Genomic DNA, 27201 nt, shown 5'->3' on the forward strand with positions numbered 1-27201 from the left:
CTTGATTCCTGCTGCTTTCCTGGCCCCCATCCACATGCGACCTTGCAGATGTCCTTCACTACATGACGCAGGGGCACCTGGTCACCCTGTCTGACCTGAAGGAAACTGAGGCCCAGAAGTGCCAAGGGACTTGAACGATGACCAGGGCCTGCTTCATGGGCCTGCAACCGGTGCAGTCACATGGGGTCCAAGGCTCAGAGGGGTCCCACACTGGAGACTGAATGTTCTATGCTCCCATTTTAAAAGTCTTAATTCTATCCCAGAATCTGTGTTTTATAAATAGAGCTGGAGTCATGGAGTGTCAGGTCCCTCCTGGTCCTGCCTCCCACTGCCTCCCCAGGACACATTCTCAAGCAGCCTGCTCTCCTGCCCCTGACACTCCAGGACAGGCTGGCCTCCTTCTCTGGAGCTGTGGCAGCTCTCCATCCCCAGCAGGGGCCCAGGCATGAGCATCAGTTGGCCACACATACCCATGGCATCTCAGGTGGAGCATGGTGCCAGCAGTCCCCCCGCACTCCCTGCCCTTGGGCTGGCATCACCAAAGTCTGTCTAGTGGGTGGTGCCTGGAGGCTGAATCTAGGCAATCTCATCCACTCCGACCCAGGTTAGGGCATGTTCTGAGATAGAGGCTTAAAGATCCTTGAGGGATGCCTGGGTGGTTCAGTCAGTTAAGCATCCAACTTTTTTTTTTTTTTTAATATTTTATTTATTTATTCATGAGAGACAGAGACACAGGCAGGAGGAGAAGCAGGCTCCATGCAGAGAGCCCGACGTGGGACTCAATCCCGGGTCTCCAGGATCAGGCCCCGGGCTGAAGGCGGCGCTAAACTGCTGAGCCACCCGGGCTGCCCAGCGTCCAACTTTTGATTTCAGCTCAGGTTGTGATCTTGGAGTTATGGGATCAAGCCCTGCTGTGTCTGGCTCTGTGCTCAGCAGGGAGTCTGCTTGAGGTTCTCTCCTTCTTTCTCTCTCTCTCTCTCTCTCTCTCTCTCTCTCTGCTTCCACCCCTGCTCACACATACTCTCTCTAAAATAAACAAATCTTAAAAAAAAAAAAAAAAAAAAATCCTTGAGCTGCCTGCTGCACCTCCCCAGATCCTATCCCTCCCTGGCCAGAGCAGAGTACAGAGCTGTCAGGCCTGAAGGTTCATGCGTGTGTGCCCTGCATCATGGGGACAGAGAAACCCTAGGACTTCTGAGAAGCTGCACTTCCTTCCCTCTGTCCAACCTTCACGAGCCTGGCTTGAATTTGTCCCGGCCCACTCAAGGCACCCTCGAGAAGCAGGCCGCAAAACACGAATTGTGTGATTTCTTAATACAAATGAGTTAAATGCTCTGATACTTGCATCTCAAGCTGGCCTGGTATGGTATAAAGATGAAAGGTAAAATTCACACTAATAATTTTTTAACACTAATAATTTAAAATAAAGTGTTAATTTCTCCTTACTCAGAAAGACCTTAAACAGCAAATGTAAAGTACCATGACACCCTGAGAGCGACCTCGAGGGAAAAAGGGAAACACTTATGTCCCTTTAATGGCACTGTTCTCCTGTTTTTTTAAAGATTTTATTTATTTATTCATGAGAGACAGAGGCAGAGGGAGAAGCAGGCTCTGTGCAGGGAGCCCGATGTGGGACTCGATCCTGGGACCCCAGGATCACATCCTGGGCCGAAGGCAGGCACTAAACTGCTGAGCCACCAAGGGATCCCCTGTTCTCCTGGTTTTTGAATGAAGATCCTGCATTTTCATTCTGCGCTGGCTGGCCCTGCTCCTCCCTTGGGCCCTCCAGGATGCAGCCCTGAGCTGCCGGAGGTGAGCTGCTCTCAGGTGAGACAGGGTTCAGCAGGGAAGGTAGACCTGTCCCTATGTACTCTCTCTACCCACATGCCTGGGTGCCAACCACACCTGGGCCCCTGTTCCACCATGCCGGGGCTCTGGTGGGACAGGAACTGCATCTGACTGACTTGTTCCCAACAGCCACCCCTCCAGCAAACACTGGATGAATAGTGACTCTTCCCACCCCCCAACCCAGGAGGCAAACAGATAATGTGTGTGTGCAGGGGCTGGCTTGTCTGCCTCTCATTCTCCCACCTTCAGGGACATCCTGAACCCAAAGCTCCATCAGCAGAACCACCGCTTGTTCCCCCACCAAACCCAGTCCCCCCATCCCCCCAGCAGCCAGGTTCTTAGACAGCCATGTCTTAAACCAGGAACTGTCCCCATCCAGATCACACTTACAAGGCCACCATATTGGAAGGGATGCTGGCCAGCGTTCAGTCCGGTGCTTCCCAGGTATGCCTTTGCCAGACACTCTGAGCGTGCTGCTGCCTCAGAGTCTTTGCATTTGGAGTTCTCTCTTTCTAGCATGCTCTTGACCAGTATATTTCCAGTGAGTGTCCTTGCTCAAATGTCACCCTGTCTAACCTAACACGCAGGCCTGTTTGGAAACCAGCTGTCTCCCCCATGACAGTGGGGGCTTTGCTCTGCCGTGGAAAGGTGCCCACAGCACAGTACACGCAGAGGATTGATTCAGTATTGGATGAGACTGTGAATAAATAAACAAATGAATCTGAGTATCACCCTCACAGTTTTGCCAAACTTCTGTTCCACATATACACTGTTTTTCCTTAAATTAGGTTGTTCTTTTTTATTACATAAAAATGGAAAAAGTTATTACTTTCCATAAGAATAATATTCAATTTTCACTGGACGCTGTTGCCAGATGAGGAATCTGGGCCCCAGGTGCATTTACACAGCGGATGGGGGTGTAGAGGGCACATTCCAGGCAGAAGGCTCCTCCTGGAGGCTCTCAGAAGCCACTTGCCTAGAATGGACATTTGTTCTCAGATGAAAATTGGCCCAATTTTCCTGGCTGTTCGGTTCCTATTTGGTACATTTCCCTGAGCCCTTGTTTTCTTTCTTTCCTTTTTATTTATTTATTATTTATTTATTTATTTATTTATTTATTTGAGGGAGAGAAAGAGAAATTGAGATGGAGTGTACAAGTAGGAGAGGGAAAAGCAGACTCCTTGCTGAGCAGGGAGCCTGACATGGGGCTCAATCACAGGACCCCAAGATCATGACCTGAGCTGAAGGCAGACGCTTAACTGACTAAGCCATTCAGGTGCCTCCTCTCATTTTCTAACAATGTGCCTGCTGTGTTCTGTGTGGTCTGGCTGCTGCCACGCCCCCAAATCCCCAGTTCACAGGCCATCTGCCAGTGGGGCTTGCAATGGGCCACTTAGGGAGCCAGTCTGGCCTCCACGGGGCAGCTGCTGGTGATTAACAGGGCAGTTCTGAGGGTATAACTCCATCTGCTGAGCTTTGTGGCAGGTGCCAGATGGTGTTATAGACAGGGAGGTAGCCAACATCCTCAACTGTCCTCAGGTTTGTTTTCATTCCCAAAGTCAAGAATGTCAACTCTGGGAAGGCTTCCTCACACTTGGGTGCTGGATCCTCCCCTCCTGAGACCTGCCACATTCCCCCCAGCAGATCTCGCCTGCTGGGTTACACAGATGAGATTGGGGTAACGCCCCGCATAGACGGGGAGGCCCTTCAGCAACCCCCACCCCCCGCCATGGCTTGGGGTGAGAGACCATTTGGTACGGGTGTGACAAAGCCAGGTTCTGGGGCCTGGTATCTGCAGATTCAGAGTCAGACCTGCCACTTCCTGACTATGTGACTTTGGGCAAATTGTTCATCTTTGCCTCAGTTTCTTCATCTGTTAAGATGAAGACAGTACTAGACTCTTCTATAGGATGGCTGTGGATTTCAGTGCATTTATACACGAAAAAGGCTTTGAACAGCACTAGCCACACAGTAAGTACTGTGTAAGTACGTGAGGTAGACAGAAGAACAGGAAGACAGATACAGCAAACCAGGTCAGGCACCCGGTAAATGGAGGAATCCAGATAGGAAGGAATTAGCTGCTAGGTTTGTATTTTTAACCACTTTAACTTGGGCTTAGAAGAAAATGTTCTTTGCCTGAAGCTACAGTGAACACAAGACCGTCCTCTACTGCTTTGGATAGCCTCGCGGAATCCTGAGGCTTTTGGGGAGCAGGTGTCTGCAGCAACGAGTAGTGGAGAGCCGAGAAGCAAGGCCCCAGCATCACAGCGGCATAGCATGTGAGCTTGCTGACCTTACTGCCACCTGCTGACCCTATCCCCTGACACCCCAGGGCCAGAACCCACAGTGGGGGGTGGTGGCGACTGGGGTAACTGGTGCAGGGTGTGGGGAAGAGAATCTCCCCTTCTTGGTTTTGTTATCCTCAATTCTTGACATGTTTTAAATCACTATATATACAAAATTTTTTTTAAAGAACCTTTTATGAAACCATTTTAGGCCTGAGTCTAATGACAGTCCCAAAGTGGCTCAGAAATGCAAAAGCATCCAGTGCGACAGACAACTTCTGAGAGCCTCTGAGGAGCTTGCCTCTATGTGCAGCCTGAATAGTCAGGGCCAATGGGATCACGAAAGCTGACAGGAGGGTGCTCCCTGGGAGGGGGGTGTCTCAGAGGCCTGCTCCGAGCATAGGGGGCTCTGAGGGAGCATCCCTGACTAGCAGGAGCCTCACCTGCCTGCCGTTCTGCTGCTCAGGGCAGGAACAACCTGCCATCAGTCAGCTCAGGGATGGTGGAGTCAGGCCATCTAGTCTGGGAAAGTGAGCTGCAAGAAGGCTCTGCCCAGTGCCCTGAACACAAAACCCGAGGGTCATGGCCAGTCTGGGAAGCCCTCAACATCATTCCCCCTGCTCAGGGTAGCAGATTAGATGTCATTCCTGAGGCTGGTGTAGGGGCCATGACATCCTTGAACAGAGATACCCAGAATGACCAGAGGGGCCTTCTTTCCTGTACCTCAAATAGGCTTGCCTTGTAGGCTGTTGGCACCTGCTGCTTACATCCAGGGTGGGGGTGATCATACTGAGGATGGGGAGTGGGTGCATGTGTGGCCTGGCTCCAAAGTCTCACAGACACAGTCCAGACCAACGGGGCACTGCTTTTATACTGGGGGTAACAGGTACCACTGGGTCAGAAAGAGAGGGCAGGGGCCAAGGAACAGCAAATGGGGAACCAGGTAGAGCTGGCCATGGAGGCATGAGAACCCCAGGCAGCAGGTGGGCAGCGTTCGCAAGACCCAGTGACAAGGACAGTGATGCTCTGGGGAAGGTCCATGAAACGTGTTAGAACAGGTCCCAGCTGAGCTCCAAGGAAAAAGACTGAAGCCAAGTTACCAAACTAGGACAAGGCCAGACCAGAACCCTTAAGGGTTTGGATCAGTGAGGTTCATCCTTGTATCCCACCCGGGTGCCCAGCACAAGGCCTGACACAGAGAGGGCGCTGGGGAAAGCCTTGACAAATAAGGAACCAGTGGATTGCCATAGGCTAATGTGACCACAAATGCCACAAATTCTTCCCGCTGCTCCCAGCCTGGCACGGGCTAACCCTGCATTATGCATGGGGTGCATGAATGTGAGCAATTAGTCTCTGATTTGATAGAAATGAGTGTTGCCCTTTCCCAGAATGGGGTCCAACCAAATGGAGTCAAAATGGAAAGTCATGAGGGTTAAAAGAGCTTAGGAAGAAGAGCCTGCTGTTGAGTGGTTCTTGAGCAAACCTTTCTGGAGGCAGGAATGCCCTGCTGGACTTTTACTTTTTAATTAACTATGCTGGGTGACAGAGCAGTCTTGGCCTTCTGATACCTGGGGCCTCGACATGTAGGGACTTGGCATTTTGTAAATCTTGTAAGAGTAAGCTTTTCCCGGGTCTGTCAGGCTTTGAGACTCTCCAATCTCAGAGCAACCACCCTCTGCAATAGATTCTACTTATGAATCCTTCGCCCACCCTTTTGGAGACAGCCCATGGTGTTTTGGAGCTAGACAGATCCAGTGTCAGATTTTAGCTGCCCCACTTTGCTAGCTGTGTTTCGTTGGGCAAATACTGAACCTGAGTCCTTTCTTTCATCTCTTGAGAGAGAGAGAGAGAGAGAGAGAGAGAGAGATGAGGGGCACCTGGGTGGCTCAGTTAAGTGACTGCTTTTGGCTAAGGTCATGATCCCCAGGTCCTGGGATAGACCCCCACATCGGGCTCCCTGCTCAGTGGGGAGTCTGCTTTGGCATCTCCCTCTATCTCTCCCCTCTGCTCATGTGCTTGCTCTCTTACTCTCTCTCAAATAAATAAATAAATAAATAAATAAATAAATCTTTTTAAAAATAATGAATTAAAAAAGAGCTGATAAAACTCACCTCTGATGTGCTAGGAAAATTGAAGGAGATGATATGTCTACTGTGCCTGGCATATAGTAGGTGCTCAAATATTTAACTCTGTCCTTTCCTAAGGTATAGGAAAGAAAAATGACATAAATCATTTCACAGTCAAGTAAACCTACATCGTAGAAGCGTGGTAGCCTGTTGCCCTGGGTGACCAGGAACTGGAGAAAGCAGGGGTTGGATTAGGGGCAGGTCTTAGCATTCACTGAGCCATAAGCACTGTTGGGTAGTTCCAGGCTCGGCTCAAGGAATGTGTATTGAGCATTACGAGAAGAGGGGGGCTCCTGTCCTCCTGTTCCTCCCCCAGCCCGAAGAGGAGGGGCTGTGATCCTGCAAAAGCCTCTGGATGTGTTCATTCTAAGAGCATGTGAGGGAAGGAGATATGCAGAGCCCTTGAGTCATAGCTGGAGAAAGACAGAGATATAGAGAAAAGCTAAACAGCAGGAAAGGGACCTGGCAGGACACACTGAGCATATATTAAAACAACATCAATCAGATGAAAAGCTTTCCAGCTCCCCAGCTCTGGAGCAGCCCCTGGTTGATCCTGACATGGCTCCCCAGCAGAGTGGCTCACGCTGCTCTTCTGTCCTGAGGATGTGCCAACTGAGCTTCCCACAGAAGTGTCTTCAGCCTTCCTCGGACTCTGCTCCCCCAGTCCTGGTCCTATCTTGGTATCTGGATGTGTCCCCACCCCACCCACCTTCCCTGAGGAAAGGAAAGGTCCCCCTTCCCTTATCTGTAAATCGGAAGGAACGCAGGGAACATCTGTACATAGACACTGTCTGTGCTACTGTGGAAGCTATATGCTCAAGACAAGTCATGGTCCAGTCCTTGATCGTTCCTGAAGGTGGCAGGTAGCCTAGCATTGGGCAGTGCTGATAACTATCACAAAAACCAAATGTGATCCACTGGCTATCCTGACTGATATGGTTTAACCCCAAATGCATTTTCTGCTTATGAAAGCAGTGCATGCTCATTGAAAAAATATAGACATCCCAAAAATGTGGAACAGAGAAAAATGAAAATCTCATGTACTTCTACCCCTAGACAGCACCAGAGTTGTTTGCTATTCTTCTTCGGTATTTCTCCATGTACATACTCACAGATGGATGGATAGATGGGCAGACAGATGGATAGACAGGTATTGTTCTATTTTTTAAAAAGATTTCATTTATTTATTTGAGAGAGAGAGAGAGAGAGAGCGAGCGAGCATGCACAAGCAGAGGGGGAGCAGCAGAGGGAGAGGGAGAAGCAGGCTCTCTGCTGAGCAGGAAGCCTGATGCAAGGCTCGATTCCAGGACCCCGGGATCATGATCTAAGTAGATGGCAGACGCTTAACCAACTGAGCCAGCCAGGTGCCCCACAGGTATTGTTTTAAAAAAACAAAAATGCAGGGGTACTGGGACTCTTGGTTTTGACTCCGGTCATGATCTCCCAGGAGATGGAGCCCCATGAGAGCAGGGAGTCTGCATCCCATCTCCCTCTGCCCTCCCCGGTCCCACCTCTGCCTCTGAAATCAATCAATCTTAAAAAAAAAACAAATGCAACTACAGACTATAGACTCTTTTGAGACCTGCCTTTTTCACTCCACAGGGCTGAGGCAGTTTTCAAGTTATTGCTTGGTGCCTCCTCTGGAGATCACTGCTCTAAAGATTAAGAAACTTGTAAATACGAAATCACCCCTGGCCCCAGCTTCCTGTGCCCCGGGGAAGGCTGCTCTCTGAAGTCTGGCCTTCTTTTAGCGAGGCAGGCTCTGAGGGAAGGCTCAGCTACTAGGAGGAGGGGATGGATCTGCCTGGAAAGTGGCCTCTCCCACAGCTCAGAAGCTTTTCTGAAAAGCAAAAGGTGCTGAGGGAGTAGTGGCTGGGCTGGCTGGGCTTGCTGGGCTTGCTCCCTCAGCGGTCCAGTCCTTCACTGCATTAGGGTCATCACAGGGGCTACATGGAGGCTGGATAGAAGGGGAGGCTTTCCACCACTGAGCTTCAACGGGGGTGCACTGGCGAGGCAGTGTCCGCCCACTCGGGTGACTCAGGCTCCACTATGTCGGCTAAGTGTGGAGGTGCTAGACTTGAGTTGGGGAGGATTCCAGGAAAGGGCTCTTCTGCTGGACACGGGGTCTGGGGCTGGTTAACAAAAAATCAGTAAGGCCAGCCAGCAGCTCTTGGGCATTGCTAGGCTCCAGGTGCTTGTTCTTGGGGTGCGCCTGCAGTTAGCATTTTAATTTTCTCCTAACCCATTAGCCCCAGTTTGCAGAAACATAAAGTAACTCATCCCAGGTCACATTTCAACCTCTCCTCCAGATATTTGACTTTCCTCCCCCAACTCCCAAACCTGGGTTTGAACCCCAGCCAGATTCCCCGAGAGAAGTGGGCCACTCGGGGTACCCAGCTTTCTCCAGTGTGGCTTCCCTAACCCTGAAGTACCTATTCTCAGAGCAGATACTCAGCAAATCCCTGCTTCTGACCTGCTTCTGGTCCATCTCCTCTTGTGTCGTGGGCCCCCCACCCTGTGATCGGCCCCCTGAGGAGGTCTTCCCTGCCCAAGTACAGCAGGGCTATGAGGATGCCCTGACAGAGTGCTGTGATTGGCAGACGTGCCGCATGACGAAGATCATTTCTCAAGCACCCCCTGGATGCTCAGCCCTCCACTTGGACATGAAAAGGATACTCTTTGAAAAGTAAAAGCACTCAATCGATGGAATTCTTTCTGTTAGGGAGGTACAAGAGCCATGAGACTTAATTCTTGGATTCTGAAGGCTTTTCTGGAAACAAAACTGAAAGCTAACATTACAGCAGGAATTGAAAGGGAAAATAAGAGAAGGTGAATGTAGCCTGGACACATGACTTACAGCAAAGTCACTGAGACACAGTGACACGAGAACAGCTTGCAGTCCCTTGCTCAACCCACGCTCACTGGGCACCTGCCATGGGGCAACTACTGTGTGACTTCGGGGAATACTAGTGCCTCCCCCTAACAAGCTTACACATGAGAGCGGGGGTGGAGGGAGAGAGACAAATAAATAAGTGAGATTATTTCATATTGCTAGGAAGGCACTTAAGATCAGAGCGAAGGATGAGAAGGGAAGAGCCCGGGGGGAAGCTATCAGGAAATCATGAGTACAAGGCCCAGAAGTAGGAAAGATGTAACACATCCAAGGAACACGGAAGGGTCAATGTGCCAGGACAGGGGAGTGAAAGAAGAACATAGTAGAGGTGAGGCCGGAACCAGGTTAGGCAGGGCCTCAGAGACCTCTGGAAGAGAGTGGATTTACTCTACGTGAAAGAGGAAGCCAGGGGAAGCATTTCGAGAATGAGTGTGCATGTTTTGTTGATTTTGTATCCCTGGGAACTTGCTGAACTCGTTGATGGGTTCTAGGAGGGTTTGCTTTTTGTTTTTTTTATAGATTCCTTGGAGTCTCCTATGCAGACAATCATTTTGTGTGCAAGTAGGGGCAGTTAAAAAAAAAGATTTTATTTATTTATTTGAGAGAGAGAGAGAGAAAGAGAGTGCGAGCAGGGGAAGGGGCAGAGGAAGAGGGAGAAGCAGACTCCCCGCTGAGTAGGGAGCCTCACCTGGGACTCGATTCTAGGACCCTGAGACCATGACCCGAGCTGAAGGCAGATGCTTAACCGACTAAGCCACCCAGATGCCCCAAATAGGGGCAGTTTTATTTTTCTTCATTTCCAATCTATATGCCTTCCTTTCTTTTCTTGTCCTGCTGCAATAGTTAAAACTTTCCGGATGAGGGCAAATATCATGACCTTGTTCTCAAATTTACAGGGAAAAGATTTCATCATTAAGTCTGATGTTAGCTATAGGATTTTTTTTTAAGATTTTTAATTTATTTATTCATGAGAGAGAGAGAGAGAGAGAGAGAGAGAGGCAGAGACAGGCAGAGGGAGAAGCAGGCTCCATGCAGGAAGCCCGATGTCAGACTTGATCCCAGGATTCCAGGATCACACTGGGCTGAAGGTGGCGCTAAACCGCTGAGCCACCAGGGCTGCCCAGCTATACGATTTTTATAGATATTCTTTACCAATTTACAGCACTTCTCTTGTATTCCTAGTCAACAGATAGGATCGTATGATTCTTCTTCTTTAACCTTTAATATGATAGAAAACATCGATTTTTCAAGCGCTTTGCAAATGTTGAGCCAAACTCGCACATCTGGAAAAATTAGCAAATCCCACTTGGTCATGGCGTAGAATTCTTTTTATCCTTTGCTGTATTTGATCAGTGACAATTTTTGTCTTACTTAGTTTATGAGAGACATTGGCCTATAGTTTTCTTCTCGTATCATCTTTATCTAAATTTGAAATCAAAGCACTACTGGCTGTATATCACAGGTTGGAAAGCAAGCTCTTCTCTTCACTTTTTGGGAAAAATCTATATAAAATAGATGTTAATTTTTGTTTAAATGTTTGATAGAATTCTCCAGTGAAATCATCTGGGCCTAGAGAATTTTTTTTTTTTTAAACTTTTATTTACTTATGATAGTCACACAGAGAGAGAGAGAGAGGCAGAGACACAGGCAGAGGGAGAAGCAGGCTCCATGCACCGGGAGCCCGACGTGGGATTCGATCCCGGGTCTCCAGGATCGCGCCCTGGGCCAAAGGCAGGCACCAAACCGCTGCGCCACCCAGGGATCCCGGCCTAGAGAATTTATGTGAAGTTAATGAGTGCAACTTGTTTACAATAGACTTGGTAAGTTTTGAGTGGGAACCAAACCACGGAACAGCAGCCTTTAGGCCCCCCTCATGAGGGGAGGGCAAAGAGCACAGGTTTCTTGGGATCAAATCCACCATACCTGTCCAAGTCCTAGTCCCGTCTAGCTCCAACACTTTCTGTGACCCCACCCTGGGTGCCTGAGCTTATCTCTGTTGTCTCTACTTCAGAGGAAGAACAGAAGTATGGCAAGAGCCAAGCCACCTGATGGGCTGGTGTGCTAAGCTTCCAACAACCCACAGCAGCAGCCACGGCTAGCCCTACTTCTCACCCCTGGGGCCATGGTACACTCTTATACATGTGGTGTCACAACAATGCCCAGGCCTCCCCAGCCTCTCTCTTGAGACACAGAGGGCTGTGGTCTTCTGGTGCCAGGGGGCTGCGTCAGTGGGGGCTGGCCCCATGTGTTTCTTTCTGCTCTCTTATGCCACAGTTCAGTCGAACAACCTAGGCTCCCAGGATGGACAGGGGCTCTGGGAGGAGACCTTGTTCCATCCGGCTCCCACGGCTGTCCACAGCCTGAGAACAGCCCATCATGACATTCCCTTATTTATTAACCCTACTGAAGTGTGGTTTCCGGTGTCTGTTTAATGGACCTCTCCTTCCCCAAGTTCTTCTTATTATTTCCGCATCATCCTCATCTTGGGCAACTGCCAGGTCTGACTCAGAGGCCTTGGCTTGACCTCAGCGGACAGAGGAAGCCTGCTGATTCCATGAAAGCACAGATGAGGCCGGTCTGCAGTAATTATGTAGCCAGGCAGCGAGGGAATGTGCCAGCTCCAAAAATACCTGCCCGCTGAGGATCCACCAGCATCTCGGCCGTGACCCTGCATCAATGAGCAATCATGTTGCTGCCTGCAAGGGGCCCCCCACAGGGCAGCCAGTCATTGGGGTGAGGCAAATAGGTGTCCTTCCCTTGGCCCATGCTGAGCACAAAGACAGCTGCCGTCCACAGCAGACAGAGGGCCGAAGAGACAAAAGTGAAGTTTCCAAAAGCCACATCTACATGGACACAGGAAAGGTCGAGAAAACTCTAACTGGGTCTAGTCTAGAAGTAATTAAAGCAAAGTGCTAACCGTCTGCCTCATGAAAAGAACAAGGTGACTCTCATTGTATGCCACTTGCTAAAATATATTGCTCAGTGGGAGAGACAAGTTACAGAGCAGGGCACACACTCTACAAAGGGGCCTGGCTGTGGACCTGCTGTCCTGACCCCTTCTTTCTCGCTCTGGGGCCCTGGGAAAGTTCCAGATCCCCGTTCTGCCTCAGGTTCCTCATCTGAAACGTGACGAGAACACTACTGACCTCGCAGGGTTGCACAGATTTAAATGATTTTATACTGGCAAAGTGCTCTATCAGCGCTGGCCCATTGTGATATAGGGCCTATAGGTACATTTAGGTTCACGTTGGCACAGATTACCTCTAGGACTGGGAAGTAGCTGCCTCTGGGTGGAAGAAATGGCTATCTGGGGACAGGGATCAGAGGGAGACTTATTTTTCCCTATGTCCCTCTCTGACCCTTGGAATATTGTACTGTGTGCATCCATTGCCCACTCAAAACATATAACAGGAACCTCGAATGAAGCCTTAGAGTCTTGTAACGACTAGAGGAATGTATGGGAAGAGGGTAAGAAGGGCAGAGTGGGGACGGACACTTCTAAATCTCAGAGCCAGGTTGTACAGGGATGAACTCAGTCAATCTTCCAAGGAGCTCTAGGAGGTAGAGCCTTCACCTTTATTATCCCACAACACCAAGGGGGAAACTGAGGCACGGAGCAGCTCAACAACCTGCCCATTCTTACAGAGCTAACAAGTGGCAAAGAGCGGTCAGGGTGCCAACCAGAAACAGATGGCACACTCAAATTAGGATAACCATGGAGGGTTTATTTGCAATGAGCTGTTTACAAAGGTATAGGGAGCTGTGGGGGTACCTCAAGAGATCGTGTAGGAGTCCTAGGTTCAGAGCAGGGAGCTGTCACCACCCACAGGAACCCTGGGATGAGAGAGTCGTGTGGAGGCTGCCTAGAGGGAGGTGACCTCGGGACGAGGGGCATGGGACCTCATGGGGAGGTGGCCAAGGGGGTATATTCACTGTGTCTCTTCTCTCTCTTCTCTAATCCCTATTGGCCGCATCCAGCCACAGCCAGGGGGCTAGAGTAGGATCAAGGGAAACATAAGGCAGCACGCCCCAGAACTGGTGTCTGTACCTTGCACAACAAACAGCCCAGCCTCCCATCTTGCAGGTCCTGGTACAGCCTGACCACAAGGCGGGCTGCTCCTCACCGTGCTGGGTCCCAGGCTCAGGGTAACATCAGGGCTTGATGACCTCCTAGGATAGACCAACAGCCTTAAAATGCTGGCCTTGGTGCTTCTACCTCTGCAATTCCATCCTACGGATGCTAAAACCCATAACACTTGGGATTCCTTTAATTCTCTGCTCGGGAGGGCTGACCTACTGCCCATAAGCGTGCACACAGAGGTCACTAAGAGCTTGGCATTTGGCCCACTGAGCTCGGCTCCCTAGAGGACAGGCATCCTTGAAGCCCAATGGCAAAAACTGATGCAAAAGGCCACAATCTGATCACTAACACGGTATCAGGTAGGAGCTCTTGATCGTCAGCAGCTGTGAATGACTCAGGAGAGACAGACCCTCCTGGCCCACACTGTTCCAGGGGTGGGCTGTGCAGAGGGAGCAGAGGATGTGCACCCAACAGAGTAGACATGCCTGATCCTAGACTAAAACCAAGACGCTAGCACGCAATTGACCACTGCAAGGCTTCAGTTCTGCCCTGCTTTCCCAGCACACCTCCAGATGCCCTCTTCTCTCTCTCTTCATCTATCAGCTAAAGTGCCATCAGCTAAAAAAAAAAAAAAAAAAAAAGGTAAGCCAGCGGGTCCGGGACAAAGCAGGAAGCAGAAGGAGACACACCCACCTCCGCCTTGTCTACCGCTGCTTTTGGGTCACTTGCCCGGGCTCCCTCCTGGTGGACTCTCTGAGGACCACTCATTCGCTCGGGCCAGTTGCTGACGTCACACCATATCCCCCTGCTTTCTAACAGTCTTGTAATGTTTTTATTTTTGTCTATTTCCCAAGCACACCCCCATCTTCCTGAAAGATGCCATGGCAGTTTCCCCTTTCTGACCCTTCTAGGCCGTTCTCCCTGGAGGTTCCTGACTCCCCAGTATTTTGGGCTGCATGATGTCCAATGCCCCAATTTCCTATATTGAAGCCCTAGCCCCCAGAACCTCACAGGGGTGGCTGCGTTTGGAGGTGAGGTCTTTAAAGAGGTGCTCAAGTTCAAGTGAGGCTGTCAGGGTGGCCCTAATCCAATCTGACCAGGGTCCTCCCAAGAAGAGGAAGTGAAGACATACAGAGACTGTGGGAACACACGTGCACGGGATGGCCACTCGAGGACACTGCGAGAAAGTGGCCACCCCCAAGCTGGAGAGAGAGGCCTGAGGAGAAACCAAGCCTGCTTCCACCCTGATGTCTGACTCCCAGGCTCTGGGACTATGGGCGACGAATGCCTGTTGTTGAGCTCCCTGGTACCCCTGGGTTGTGGTACTGTATTTGGCAGCCCTAGCGAACTGGTACACGCACCCACCCAGGGCAGACTCGACTTCCACATGCCCACCAGACTTTGAGCGAACAACTGCTGTGTCGCCCCTCCCGTGCGTTAAGGTGGGTGTCTGCTTGGACACCTGCCTCCCCTGAGAGACTGGAGACTCCTCAGAGACTGTGTCTAGGTCCTTGTTGTCCTACCTACCCTAAAGAGCCAGGACTAGGAGGGTTAACGGAGATGACACATGTCAGGCCCTCTGAGTGAAGCTTTGAGGGCTAAGTGCCCCACAAATTCGGACCCTCAGGTTATTACTCATCTGTCCGTGCCCACAGCAGGGCCACAACAGGTGCTCCTGCGGAGCTGCTGAATTGAGTTGAAAGGCAGGCTGTGAGTGACTGAATAGACATGCAGACAATGGCCAGGCCAAATATAAAAACAGAACTCCGGCTCACAACCTGCAGCACCTTGCCCGGGGAACCAACCCATCAGCGGTGGGGACCGGCCAGGAAGCCAATCTGCTCTAGGCCACGCTTGCAGGGACCAGCCATCTCCACTGACAGTCCAGGAAGCCAAATGATGCTCCCGTAACAATCAGCCCAGGTAGCCAGGCCTTGATTGTCAACTGACAGTTTCTCTAATTTTTCTTCCAACTTCCAACTGTGGGTCACCTGGAAAAAGCTAAAATGCACCCTAACCAATCCCATAGGATACCTGCTGGGAGCTGGCCGGCATCAAGCTCCCCTTCCACCAAAGGCCTCCGATCTGGGGCACAGGCTTCCCTTTTATCCCCCACCTCTGCCTGCCTTTGAGTCTCTGCCAAATGCCTGTGACAGCTGCTGGCTCCTCCGCTAGAGCCAGTTCTGAATAAACAGCCTCTGCTTCTCATCTGCATGGTCTTTGTTGACTTCCACAGGTGTGTCTCACACACCTGGGGCCTGGCAGGCCCAAGACACAATCAATAAAAAGGGTTCAATGACTGGTATCAGGAGGAAGTGTGGAGATAGGGACATAGGAGAAGAGAGGACAGGAGAGCCAGAGTCAGACAATGAAATCCACACCACAGGACACACCTGCCCTATGGACAGATCCCATTTGTGCCACAGGCTTTCTCAGGTTTTGTTTTTTTGTCTATAAAATAGGTGAAGGGTATAAAGGGATGGAATAATTTAAAGATGACCCAACTCTGCGGGGGCCATAAGCCCAGTAGAAGATAGTCCCCAGGGCACCCCCAGGACACAATGAGGCAGGTGGGAAGTAGGCAGAGGGCTTTCTCCCCAGCATCAAGGCAGTCCACCTCCTCGGCAAGAAGCAAGAAGAGGAAGCTGGCAAGCCAGCAAAGCCTATTTAAGCTTCTCCTTCGCACATAAAAGGAGAGAGTTTTTCTATTTGAAAGAGAAACCATAAATAAAGGCTGGGGTCCAGAGCCATCTCTTTGGGAGCCAGGTGCAGCTCTCAGCACTAGCGCCTCCCCGCCCCTAGTCACCAGCTCTTGGATCTGCTGCCGCCATCACCACATCTGCAAAGTCTAATTACCACGCACAGCACAGCTTTCCTTTTGTAATCCAGGCCAGTGCGGGGGAGTCAGGAGATGCCAGCTGCACGGAGGGAGTTCAAACTGCATCCTTCAATGGACTTCTGACCGGAAGGGTATTATGATAAAGACGTTTCCATAGCTAAGGCACACATGCCTGGGGGCTCCGGGCACATTTCTCTGGCATGTGTCACTGTGTCCCCTGGAGAAGGCCTCTTTATTCATCCCCCAAGGCAATGCCAAATGTCAAGTCCTTTGAAAGTCTTTGCTTCTGTGCCCACCCGCTGCCCAGGCCACTCGCAGGGAGCATGAAGCTTTCTTCCCAGCGGTCTCAGCATGTTGTCTACACCGGCATCATGGGACTTGGGGTTATTAACAACTCTGTTCTGCAACCCTGGGCTCCTTTAGGGAGAGACCTGGTCTACTGGTCTCTGTTCCCCAGCCTCTAAACACGGGTCTGGATTACAGCAGGGGCTCAAGGGAAAGCTAAATGAAGGGAACACAAATGAACGCTCTGCTTACCCAAAGGCAGCTCATTACCTGACTGCCCTTCCTAGGGGTCTGAGCTAACCCCCCACCACTATCCATTTTCCATCTTTCTGCCCTCCTCTGGGAAGCAAATATTTCTAGAGGGCCCTTGAGCTGACGCGAGTGGCCTGGAAAGGCAGCTCTGGCCTGCACGGTGGACGATGTAGGCGTGCTGCTCTGAGATGCCTGACGAGCCTCCTCTCCCCAACATTCCTTGTCCATCCATGAAAGGACATGACAGAGACAGCTCTAATATATTATGGGAGATTGATGGCCCATGGGCTAAATCTACTGTGCAAGTGTGTTTTATTAGGTTCCATGTTATATAAAAATTGGTAAGATCCACATAACCCCCACCCCCCATCTAGTTTCTATCGAATAAAGCAGAACACTCTCAGGGCTCCTCTGGCAGAAGCTGAGCATGGCACGTTCTAGTTTGCCACAGTCCCCACCACTCTCATGCCCAGACGCTCATCACTGACATGCTAATCTCTTAGGTATTTGCATGTATAACCCCTAGGCCATGGCCTCGACCTCGGCACTTCAGGATGAATAGAACAGGCTTTCCAAGACATGCGCAAGGCCCAGGCCCATACTTAGACATTCTGACTCAACGGTCATGGGGTAGAGCCAAGGCAACTATGTTTGTAGAAAAGTTCCTCACATGATTCTAATTTCTGCCAGGGCTGAGAGCTGTGGTCCACAGGGCCTGCTGGCCATGAGGCCCCATCTCATCTGTGCAGAGCAGCAGCCACCAGAAAAGGAAGAATGGGTAAAGTTAACCTGGTCAAAAGTGTCCACGGGGCTTCCAGGAGCCAAGTGTTGCCCAGGATCCTCCACCTCCCAGAGGTTTAGGCACAGACGCAGTGAGTCCTGAGCGCATCTCAGAAACAACTACACAGATCAATCCATCCTCCTTGGCCCCTGTGCTTGCAGCTAGTCGGTGGCCTTTGCAGGCCCTGCCTGTAACTTGCACCTGAGCACTATACAAGCTGTTTCTTGTCCCTGGGCAGCTGCGTTTGTCAATTCATGCCTCCCTCGCCCCTCTGGGCTCTGCCTGAGGCCCTTGCCTCCTCTAGGAGGCCTCAGATCGGCTGGCCGAGTGAGGTCTGCTGGCTCATGTCTCTCCTGCTCCATCAGCATTTCATTTACTGGTTTCTCCAAGCAGGCCCTGAGACCCGTTCCATGCCTCTACCAAAGAGAATTCCAGAAGACAGGAATCACCTCCCCCATGCCCCCTGTGCCCTCCCCAATTCTCCTACCCTATGGCTCACTGAGCGGCAGTGGATTCTCGTGGAAGGATAGAGGGGCTGCTCTATGGAGCCGGGAGTGGGCACCGCAGCAGCCACCGCATCCTGCTTGCCCATCTGGAGGGGCCGTTTCAAGAGAATCCACAATGCCCACCTGCTGGCCTCCTGCCCATCTCCCTGCCAAGCACCCTTGTCCACTTGCTGTGTGTGTGCCCAGTATAGGATACACCAACATCCATCACTCCTGAACCAAGCCAGCAGCACAGGAAACCAGTGTTAGGGTGGCAGGGTAGGAAAGGGGCTTGCTCACGTCTACTGAGCAGTAACTATTTGGGATGCCTGGGTGGCTCAGCGGTTGAGCGTCTGCCTTCAGTTCAGGGCATGATCCCGGGGCCCTGGGATCCAGTTCCACATTGGGCTCCCTGCGGGGAGCCTGCTTCTCCCTCTGCCTGTGTCTCTGCCTGTCTCTCTCTCTGTCTGTCATGAACAAATAAATAAAATCTTTTTTTTAAAAAAGGTAACTACTTGTGGGGCTCAGGACCCCACACGATTTGCTGCTCTCTTCTAAACAAGACAATCACTCCTGGACCCACACCCTTGCCACGATGGATCTAATTCACAGCCAGCTAGAGGTAGGAGCATCACTTAGAGACTTCCCGGCTGTAGGGAGCACACAGGTCCAGCCATGAAGTCTCCCTCAGGAATGATTTCCTGAGTGTCGCCAACCAGATGCTGGCCCCGGCGGACACTATGTAGACCGGGCTGGGGCCTGAAGGACCAGGACTGGCCATGCCCTCCCGGCCTGCACTGGTCGGGGCCTACCTCGGAGCTGACAAAATGTGGTCATAAACTTGCTGGTGAGGGACTTGAGCTCGTTGTTGGCCAGCGTGATGAGGTGGATCTGGTCAGTGACGTTCCGCAAGACCTTGTAGATGCCAATGGGGAAGGAAACCAGCTTGCACTCGGCCAGGTCTGCAACCAAAGAACAGAGAGCAGAGTTAGCCACAGTCACTTAGGGACTTACCCCAAACCACACAGCCCCCGACCCGGCTCTCTTCTCCACCCCTTTCTCTCTCACCCGTCTCCCCTGTGCCAGGCTCGAAACCCTGCCCTCCCTCTCCTGAGAGCCGTCATCACCATGGGTCACACTTGCCCCTCTCTCGTGCCCTGAACCTTTGGGTTTAGTGCAGCACCTCACTAGTAGCACAGCCTGTGAGCTGACGTGCAGAGGGAGCTGCTCTGCAGGCACAGGACTGACCGGCACTCACGGCAGCGTCCTGGGGCTCCTGCAGTAATTGCCCTCTGCAACAGCCAAAGGCTCAACGGTGAAGCCGTCTTAACACTGCTTTTTAAAAATTATTTATTTATTTATTTATTTTTTTTAACGCTGCTTTTTAACAGTTGACTCTGAAAACAGGCGATTCACATAGACTTTGTGGTCTGACCTCCTTCCCAGCCCTGTCACTTAAAGGCAAGCCTGTGCAAGAGGCAGCCGGGAGGCCGCCGTGGAGCACAGTCTGGCAGTTTCCCAAATGGTTAAGCCTGTTGTTACCACATGACCCAGCAATTTCACCCCTAGGTATACACCAGAGAAAACTGTCAACACGTGTCCACGCAGAAACACATCACACAGGACAATAGCTCCAAAGTGCAAACGACCCAGATGTCTATCCACAGACTGAGTGGAGAAGCAAAATGTGGTATCATTCATAAAAAAGGATGTTATTTGGCCATAAAAAGAAGCTAAGTACCAATACATGCTACAATGTGGATAAACCTTGAAAACAAGATGCTCAGTGATGGAAGTGACCCACAAACAACCATATATTTTATGAGATCATTTATATGAAATGTCCAGGCAAATGTATAGACACAGAAAGTAGAGTAGTGGTTGCCTAGAGCCAGGGGGGCTGGGGGTTGGCAACTAACAGGTGAGGCTCTAAAACCTGATTGTGATGATAGCTGCACAACTCTGGGAATCTACAAAAACCACTGAATTGTACACTTCAAGTGAACTGTATGATATTTGAATTCTATTTCTTTTTTATTTTATTTATTTTTATTTTTTAAAGGTTTTATTTATTTATTCATGATAGAGAGAGAGACAGAGAGACAGAGACACAGGCAGAGGACAAAGCAGGCTCCCCATGGGGAGCTGATGTGGGACTTGGTCCCAGGACCCTGGGATCACGACCTGAGCCAAAGGCAAATGCTCAACCACTGAACCACCTGGGTACTTGTTAATTCTATTCCAATAAAGCAATTTTTTTTCTGTACATATGGTAGCAGGGAGGCACTGAAAGCCTGGAAGCTCAGAAATTAGGCTCTCCAGCTGCTCTAAGACATTTAAATTCGCTGAGCCTCAGTTTCCTTATCTGCAAAACAGGGGTATTATTATCTACCTGAGCAGAGCTGTCATGGAAATTAAATATGAAAAGTACTAAATGTGCTAACAAAGTATCTGGCAGGTGCACAGGGGGGATGTTGTTTCTCTCTGTCTACTCCACTTTACCCTTCCCTTCCCACTCTACCCAAATTCTCTCTATGCCTCAAAGCAGCTCCCATTCCACCTGGTTGAAAATCTGCCTGGATCATCCCCGTTATTGGTGGTCACCCTCCAATCCCTGAACCCCAGGAGCACTAACCAATCAAACAACACTATCCCATCTCTCTACAAACTTTTCTTTTCCCCAAAGAGGTCGGACTCCCCTAAGTCCCTAAGCCTTTAAAGATTGCTCCAAAATAAATATGCAAAATTCAATTAATGTTCCTACATGCCAGTAATAATACATCATTTTTAAAGATCCAATTCTGAAAAGCAACAATAATGCAAAGTCCATCAAAATAATCATAACTGAAGCCCTTCTTTATCTGCCTCATAGAATTCCTACTCTTGCTCTAAGACCAGCTCAAATGTCACCTCCTCTAAAAGCCTCCTCTGACTGCTCTAAGTAGTTAGGTGCTCTGATTTCTGAGTCTCATACAGTACGAACGAGACTTCATCCAGCACTGTATTAACCTCTTTTTGTGTCTGGTTTCCCACTGGACTGGGAACACCTCCAGAGCACAGGGTCAGCAGAGCTCCAGCAGGCTCAGAGGGCAAGGCAGGGGTATGGAACCTCACAGAGCAGGTCTGAGAAAAGAAAGGGGACAGGTGGGGCTAGTACAGATGACTGAGGATCCACAGGTCTTGTGCAGGGCAACTTGTTAAGAAGTGTCTTTGGGTGCCTGGGTGGCTCTGTCCATTAAGCATCTGGCTCTTGATTTCAGCTTGGATCATGGTCTCGGGGTTGTGGGGCTGGGCTCTACATCAGGCTGTGTGCTCAGTGGGGAGTCCACTTGAGATTCTCTCCCTCCCTCTCCCCCTCTTCCCACTCACACATGTTCTCTCTCCCTCCCACCCTTCTCATATAAGTAAATACATCTTAAGAAAAAAAAGTATCTTTACTGCTTCCCCTGGTCCAGGGCTGTGCTAGGTGACTCTAGCCCTGCCACTGTCCCATGTCAGGCACTGGTTCTGTCAGCCAGTAGGGCTAGCAGAAGACAGCACGAGGTCCTGCCACGGAGGAATGACTCCAGAAGTCAGTCTTTTAGTAAAGGGAGATCAAGGATCTGGAAATGGACTAGCTAGCCCTGTAGGCTCAAAGTTTGGGGCAGGCTGGGGATTCTAGAAAAACAAACATGGGGTGCTGGGTGGCTCAGTTTGTTAAGCATCTGCCTTCAGCTAGGTCATGATCCTGGAGTCCTGGGATGGAGGCCCACATCGGGCTCCCTGCTCAGCAAGAAGCCTGCTTTCCCTCTCTCTCTGCTGTTTCCCCTGCTTGTGCTCCCTTGCTCTGTCAAATAAATAAATAAGATCTGAAAGAAAGAAAGAAAGAAAGAAAGAAAGAAAGAAAGAAAGAAAGAAAGAAAGAAAGAAGAGAGAGAGAGAGAGAGAGAGAGAGAGAGAGAAAGAAAGAAAGAAAGAAAGAAAGAAAGAAAGAAAGAAAGAAAGAAGAAAAGAGCAAATGCTTTCAATTAGTCTCCTAGTGCTTTGTGCCAGATGGGCTAGGGCTAGAAAGGAATCTTTGTTGTGGTTGTAAATCATAATGGTCCTTTTGGGTAAAATTGGCAGATCTCATTCAAGGTAGAAGCAACATCAAGGAAAACATCAGAAGCTTTCCCTTTAAAGCAAAGAGCAAAATAAGGGTGCCTTCCATCACCAGTATCCCTGAATATGGTCTGGGAGGTTCTGGCCAAAGAAACAGAAAACGTAAACACTAGAAACAGACAGAATGATGATTAAGTGCACATGAAATGCCTGCATAACCTTGAAAAACCAAAGTAGTCATCTGACAAACTATGCAAATCAAAAAGGTCTCAGCAATGTGGCTAATCAAAATGCATACACAAAATTCAGTAATATTCCCAATGTCAGCAATAATATATAATTTTTAAAGATCCTATTTCAAACAGCAACAATAATATAAAACATATAATCGGAATGGAAATTGTGTCTGACCAATATTAAGTAGAAAAGTTCACAAAGCTGTCTTTGGAAGTAGAGAGTATTATGCTAAGCGATTTAAGTCAGAGAAAGACAAATATACGATTTTACTCATGTGTGGAATTTAAGAAGCAAGACAGAGGAGCATAGGGGAAGGAAGGGAAAAATAAAACAAGGCAAAATCAGAGAGAGGGACAAACCTTAAGAGATTCTTAATCATAGGAAACAAATTGAGAGTCACTGGAGGTGTGGAGGTGGGGGGACAGGGTAACTAGGTGATGTAATGAGCACTGGGTGTTATATGCAACTGGAGAATCACTAGACTCTACCCCTGAAACTAATAATACACTATATGTTAACTAAATTAAATTTCAAAAATATTTTTAAAATTAAGGAATGCAAAAAAAAATAGATTTGTAAGTGAAGATATAGAACCTGCTCATTCATGATAAGTCAAAAGACTAAAATGATAGTGATTTTTTTCAGAAATTGGTTTATAGATTGTTTAATGTAATTCCTTACTTTTCATTCAGAAAGTTCTTTTTAACTTTAAAATCCAAAACTGGGCAGCCCCGGTGGCGCAGCGGTTTAGTGCTGCCTGCAGCCCAGGGCGTGATCCTGGGGAGCCTGGATCAAGTCCCACATCGGGCTCTCTGTATGATGCCTGCTTCTCCCTCTGCCTGTGTCTCTGCCTCTCTCTCTCTCTGACTCTATGAATAAATAAATAAAATCTTTAAAAAAAATCCAAAACTATTTTTTTTTAAATCTACAATAGTCACACACAGAGAGACAGAGAGGCAGAGACTCAGGCAGAGGGAGAAGCAGGCTCCATGCACCAGGAGCCTGACACGGGACTCGATCCCGGGACTCCAGGATCGCGCCCTGGGCCAAAGGCAGGCGCCAAACCGCTGTGCCACCCAGGGATCCCCCAAAACTATTTTTGAAATGGTTTTAAATTTCAGCTAGGGGATTACGTAAGCAAGGCTCCCTCAAAAGAGCAGAAGATAGGGTGATAACCAATATTCTAAGACTATAATAATTAGGGATCCCTGGGTGGCTCAGTGGTTTAGTGTCTGCCTTCGGCCCAGGGTGTGATCCTGGGGTCCCGGGATTGAGTTCCACATGGGGCTCCCTGCATGGAGCCTGCTCCTCCTCTGCCTGTGTCTCTGCCTGCCCCCTCTGTGTCTCTCATGAATGAATAAATAAAATCTTAAAAAAAAAAAAAAAGACTACAATAATTAAAACAGAGGACAACAGGAAAAATAGATTATAGAAAGAAAACAGTCTAGGAAATGTAGTTGATAAAGAACATATCATAATTTAATGAATGCCCAAAGAGGTCTCACAAATAAATTGGGGAAGGGAAGGATTAATAACTGATATCAGAATAGCCAATTAATTCTGGGAAAATAAGAGAGACTCTTAATTAACCTAAGAATCAAAGTAAACTTGGGACACTTGGGTGGCTCAGTCAGTTAAGTGTCCAACTCTTGATTTCGGTTCAGGCCATGATCTCAGGGTCGTTGAGACAGAGCCCCCACGTTCAGCTCCAGGCAGGGCAGGGGAACCTGCTTCAAGATTCTCTCTCTCCCTTTCCCTCTGCCCCTCCCCTTTCCTCTCTTAAAAAAAAAAAAAAAAGAAAAAAAAGAAAGTAAACTCTAGAGAGAATTACACTTGAAATATTTTTGAAATCAAACAACAAAAAAATCAGAAGCAGGGGCACCTGGGTGGCTCAGTTGGTTAAGTGTCTGCCATCGGCTTGGGTTGTGATCCCGGAGTCATGGGATCGAGCCCTGTGTCGGGCTCCCTGCTCAGTGGGGAGCCTTCTTCTTCCCGACCCTCTGCTGCTCCCCCTGCTTGTGCTCTCTCTTCTTTTCACTCACCCTCTCTCTCTCAAATAAATAAAATCTTTAAAAAAATCAGAAGTAAACAGAATTCAATATTTATACAACCTCTTAAGTGAAGATGACTTTCTAAACCTAGGAGCAATAAAAGAATCACAAAGAACAGATCAACAAACCTACCATATAAACCATATAGAACACCTGGATGTTTTAAAAAAAATAGGGCTATAGATTGTGAAAAGGGTCTATAAATAGGATGATAAGTTATCTTTAGGGGAGCCTGACTAACTTAGTTGGTGGAGCACGCAACTCTTCTTGATCATCACAGGGTCATGAGTTCGAGACCATGTTGGGTATAAAGATTACTTAACTAAAAAACTTTAAAAAAAATTATCTTTGGGGTGCCTGGATGGCTCAGTTGGTTAAGCCTCTGATTCTTGAGTTTGGCTCAGGTTGTGATCTCAGAGTCATGAGATCAAGCCCCCACTGGGTTCTGTGTTCAGTATGGAGTCTGCTTAAGATTCTCTCTCCCTCTCCCTCTGCCCCTCCTGCTCATGCTCACTCTTTCTCTTACATAAATAAGATCTTTTTAAAAAGCTATCCTTATTTATTTAGCAGTCTCAATATAATTCAAATAAAAAAATTAAGACCACCAGTGGAGAGACGAGAAAAGAACATAAAGATGTTCACAAGGGGGAAAACTAGTAAACAAATAAACATGGTTCCTGAAATGTACTGCCAAACTGCTTTCCAGAGAATTTATGTCACTTACCATACATTTTGCCCAGTAAGTAACAGGATCATTAAAAAAAAAGATCTTTGCTAATATGATCAGGGGAAATGGCATTCCTTGCTTTTAATCCGCAAGCCTTTCAATAATGAGATGGATTATCATTCATGGGTAATCAACCATTTTTATTTCCCTGGTGGCAAATCCTGTTCACATCTCTGGCCGTTCTTCTATTTGGAGTTCTGGCATTTCTCTCCACCCCTCCCAATGTTGGTAGACCTTCGTAAATAGTATTATCGACCTACGTCCATTGTTTCTCTTGTTTAATAATGCAAGTTATAGCATTTTTTAAAGCACAATTAATAAAAAGTATATGCACTCTGTAATACTGTAAAACTAGGTTATAAAGTGCATATGCCTGGGAAAGAAGATCAAAAGGAAAATAAGCACATTGAATAGTTATTACAAAGGATTTGAGAATTTAGTACTACTTATGGTTCTGATGTTTATTTTATATAAAATAGGCAAAGTACCACAGCATATTTAAACAAAAATATTTCTGAGGCATATATGGTGATACTTTACTTTTAAAATAGAAAAATTAGGGAACCCCAGGTAGCTCAGTGGTTTAGCGCCACCTTTGGCCCAGGGTGTGGTCCTGGAGACCTGGGATCGAGTCCCACGTCGGGCTCCCTGCATGGAGCCTGCTTCTCCCTCTGCCTATGTCTCTGCCTTTCTCTCTCTCTCTCTGTGTCTCTCATGAATAAATAAATACAATCTTAAAAAAAATAAAATAAAATAGAAAAATTAATTTATCACAGAAACAGCTTTTTTTTTTTAAGATTTATTTATTTATTCATGAGAGACACAGGGACAAAGAGAGGCAGAGACACAGGCAGAGGTAGCAGCAGGACCCCCGCAGAGAGCCTGATGTGGGACTCGATCCCGTATCCTGCGATCATGACCCAAGCCAAAGGCAGGTGCCCAACCCCTGAGCCACCCAGGCATCCCCCAAAACAGCTTTTATTGGAAAAAATAAATCTGGCAGATTCAAGTATAAACTGAGGGCAGCCAGCTCTTCATCAATAAGAGAAACAAACAAACAAACAAGACCCATAAAAGAAAGAAACCCTGGTGTACTCGGGTGGAGCAAAAGCTAGGAGATGGACCTTTCAGGACTCAAGCACCAAGAATCAATCGTGCAATGCACCCACATTCCTCATGGTGGGGAGAGAAAGTGCTCACAATAGAGGCAGAAGAGACATAAAGCCATAAAGCCATTCCAGTTCTTTCCAAGGGTCCTCAAAGCAGCTGTCTTCCCAGAGTACATCAGCCCAGACACTCCCAGCCCACAACCTCTGTCCTGCCACCTGGGCCACCCACACACCATCCCAACTGTACACTCTCCCCTTTCCCAGTCTCCCATTCAAGCAACACAGGCCGAAGTCACAGAAGCACGTGCACCGCCCCCGCCCCAACATCTGAAGGGTGCTGAAGGCTTGGAATGTATTCATGCCTGCTGCTCTCCTTCATTCTCCATAATAGCCCTACTGTGTGCCACGCAATGTTCCCCACTGTGCCTAGCGACTTCCCTAGCATTGTTGTTGTTGTTGTTCTTAGCAATGCCATCTGTTCCACCTATCTTTTGACCCCAGAACGACCTCTTAAAGCCTGGTGTGCGTGTGGGAGGGGTAGAGCCCAAAGCTCCCGCCCAGCACAATCTGGCTGCCACTGATGGTAAAGGCCTCTGCTGGGATGCGAGGCAAACGACCAGGCCTCATCACCAGCCACTAACACTGCACAGGGACTCCAATCCCTGCTGAGAGGACAGGTCCATGATCTCCAAAATAGTTTTCCATGGTCCCTGGAACAAGAATATGGAGATCCAGGTACCCAGACATGTGGGAACAGATCTCAGCCCTGTCCCATCTTCTCCCAGCCTGTGCCCTAGGAACAATGTAGCTCACATTCATTCCTTGTGGGATGGGGGGTAAAAATAACCATAAATAATACCACTTCCTATTTCACATGTGCTAGGTTGTAAGAGCTATCCTCTCTGTACACATGAGGAAACTGCAATGCAGTGACTTGCCCAAGGTCATACAGCTAAAAGTAGGGGAGTTAAGATTGAGATGGTTAAGCTGTTCAGGAAGCCATGGGTCCTAACCATTGTACTATCCTCCCCCCTTGAGTTAAGAAGTACCTAGATGCCTGTCTCTAGGCCAAGCCAGAGAAAGGGGAGTCTGCAGAACATCTCAAAGGGAAACCAGGGCCGT

The 27201-nt window shown here is 48.8% G+C and overlaps 1 protein-coding gene across 2 annotated transcripts in view; it reads right to left on the reverse strand.

Annotated features, from left to right (window-relative positions):
- LRRC20 (leucine rich repeat containing 20) overlaps positions 1 to 27201 on the reverse strand; it is an 84825-nt gene that overhangs the window by 29186 nt on the left and 28438 nt on the right. For both annotated transcript variants that reach the window (XM_072823440.1, XM_072823441.1), the window contains one exon: positions 18688 to 18837. In XM_072823440.1, the coding sequence (XP_072679541.1) occupies positions 18688 to 18837 (150 nt within the window). The remainder of the gene's footprint in view (positions 1 to 18687; positions 18838 to 27201) is intronic.

This window comes from Canis lupus, chromosome 4 (genome assembly GCF_048164855.1).
Source record: "Canis lupus baileyi chromosome 4, mCanLup2.hap1, whole genome shotgun sequence".
NCBI lineage: Eukaryota > Metazoa > Chordata > Mammalia > Carnivora > Canidae > Canis > Canis lupus.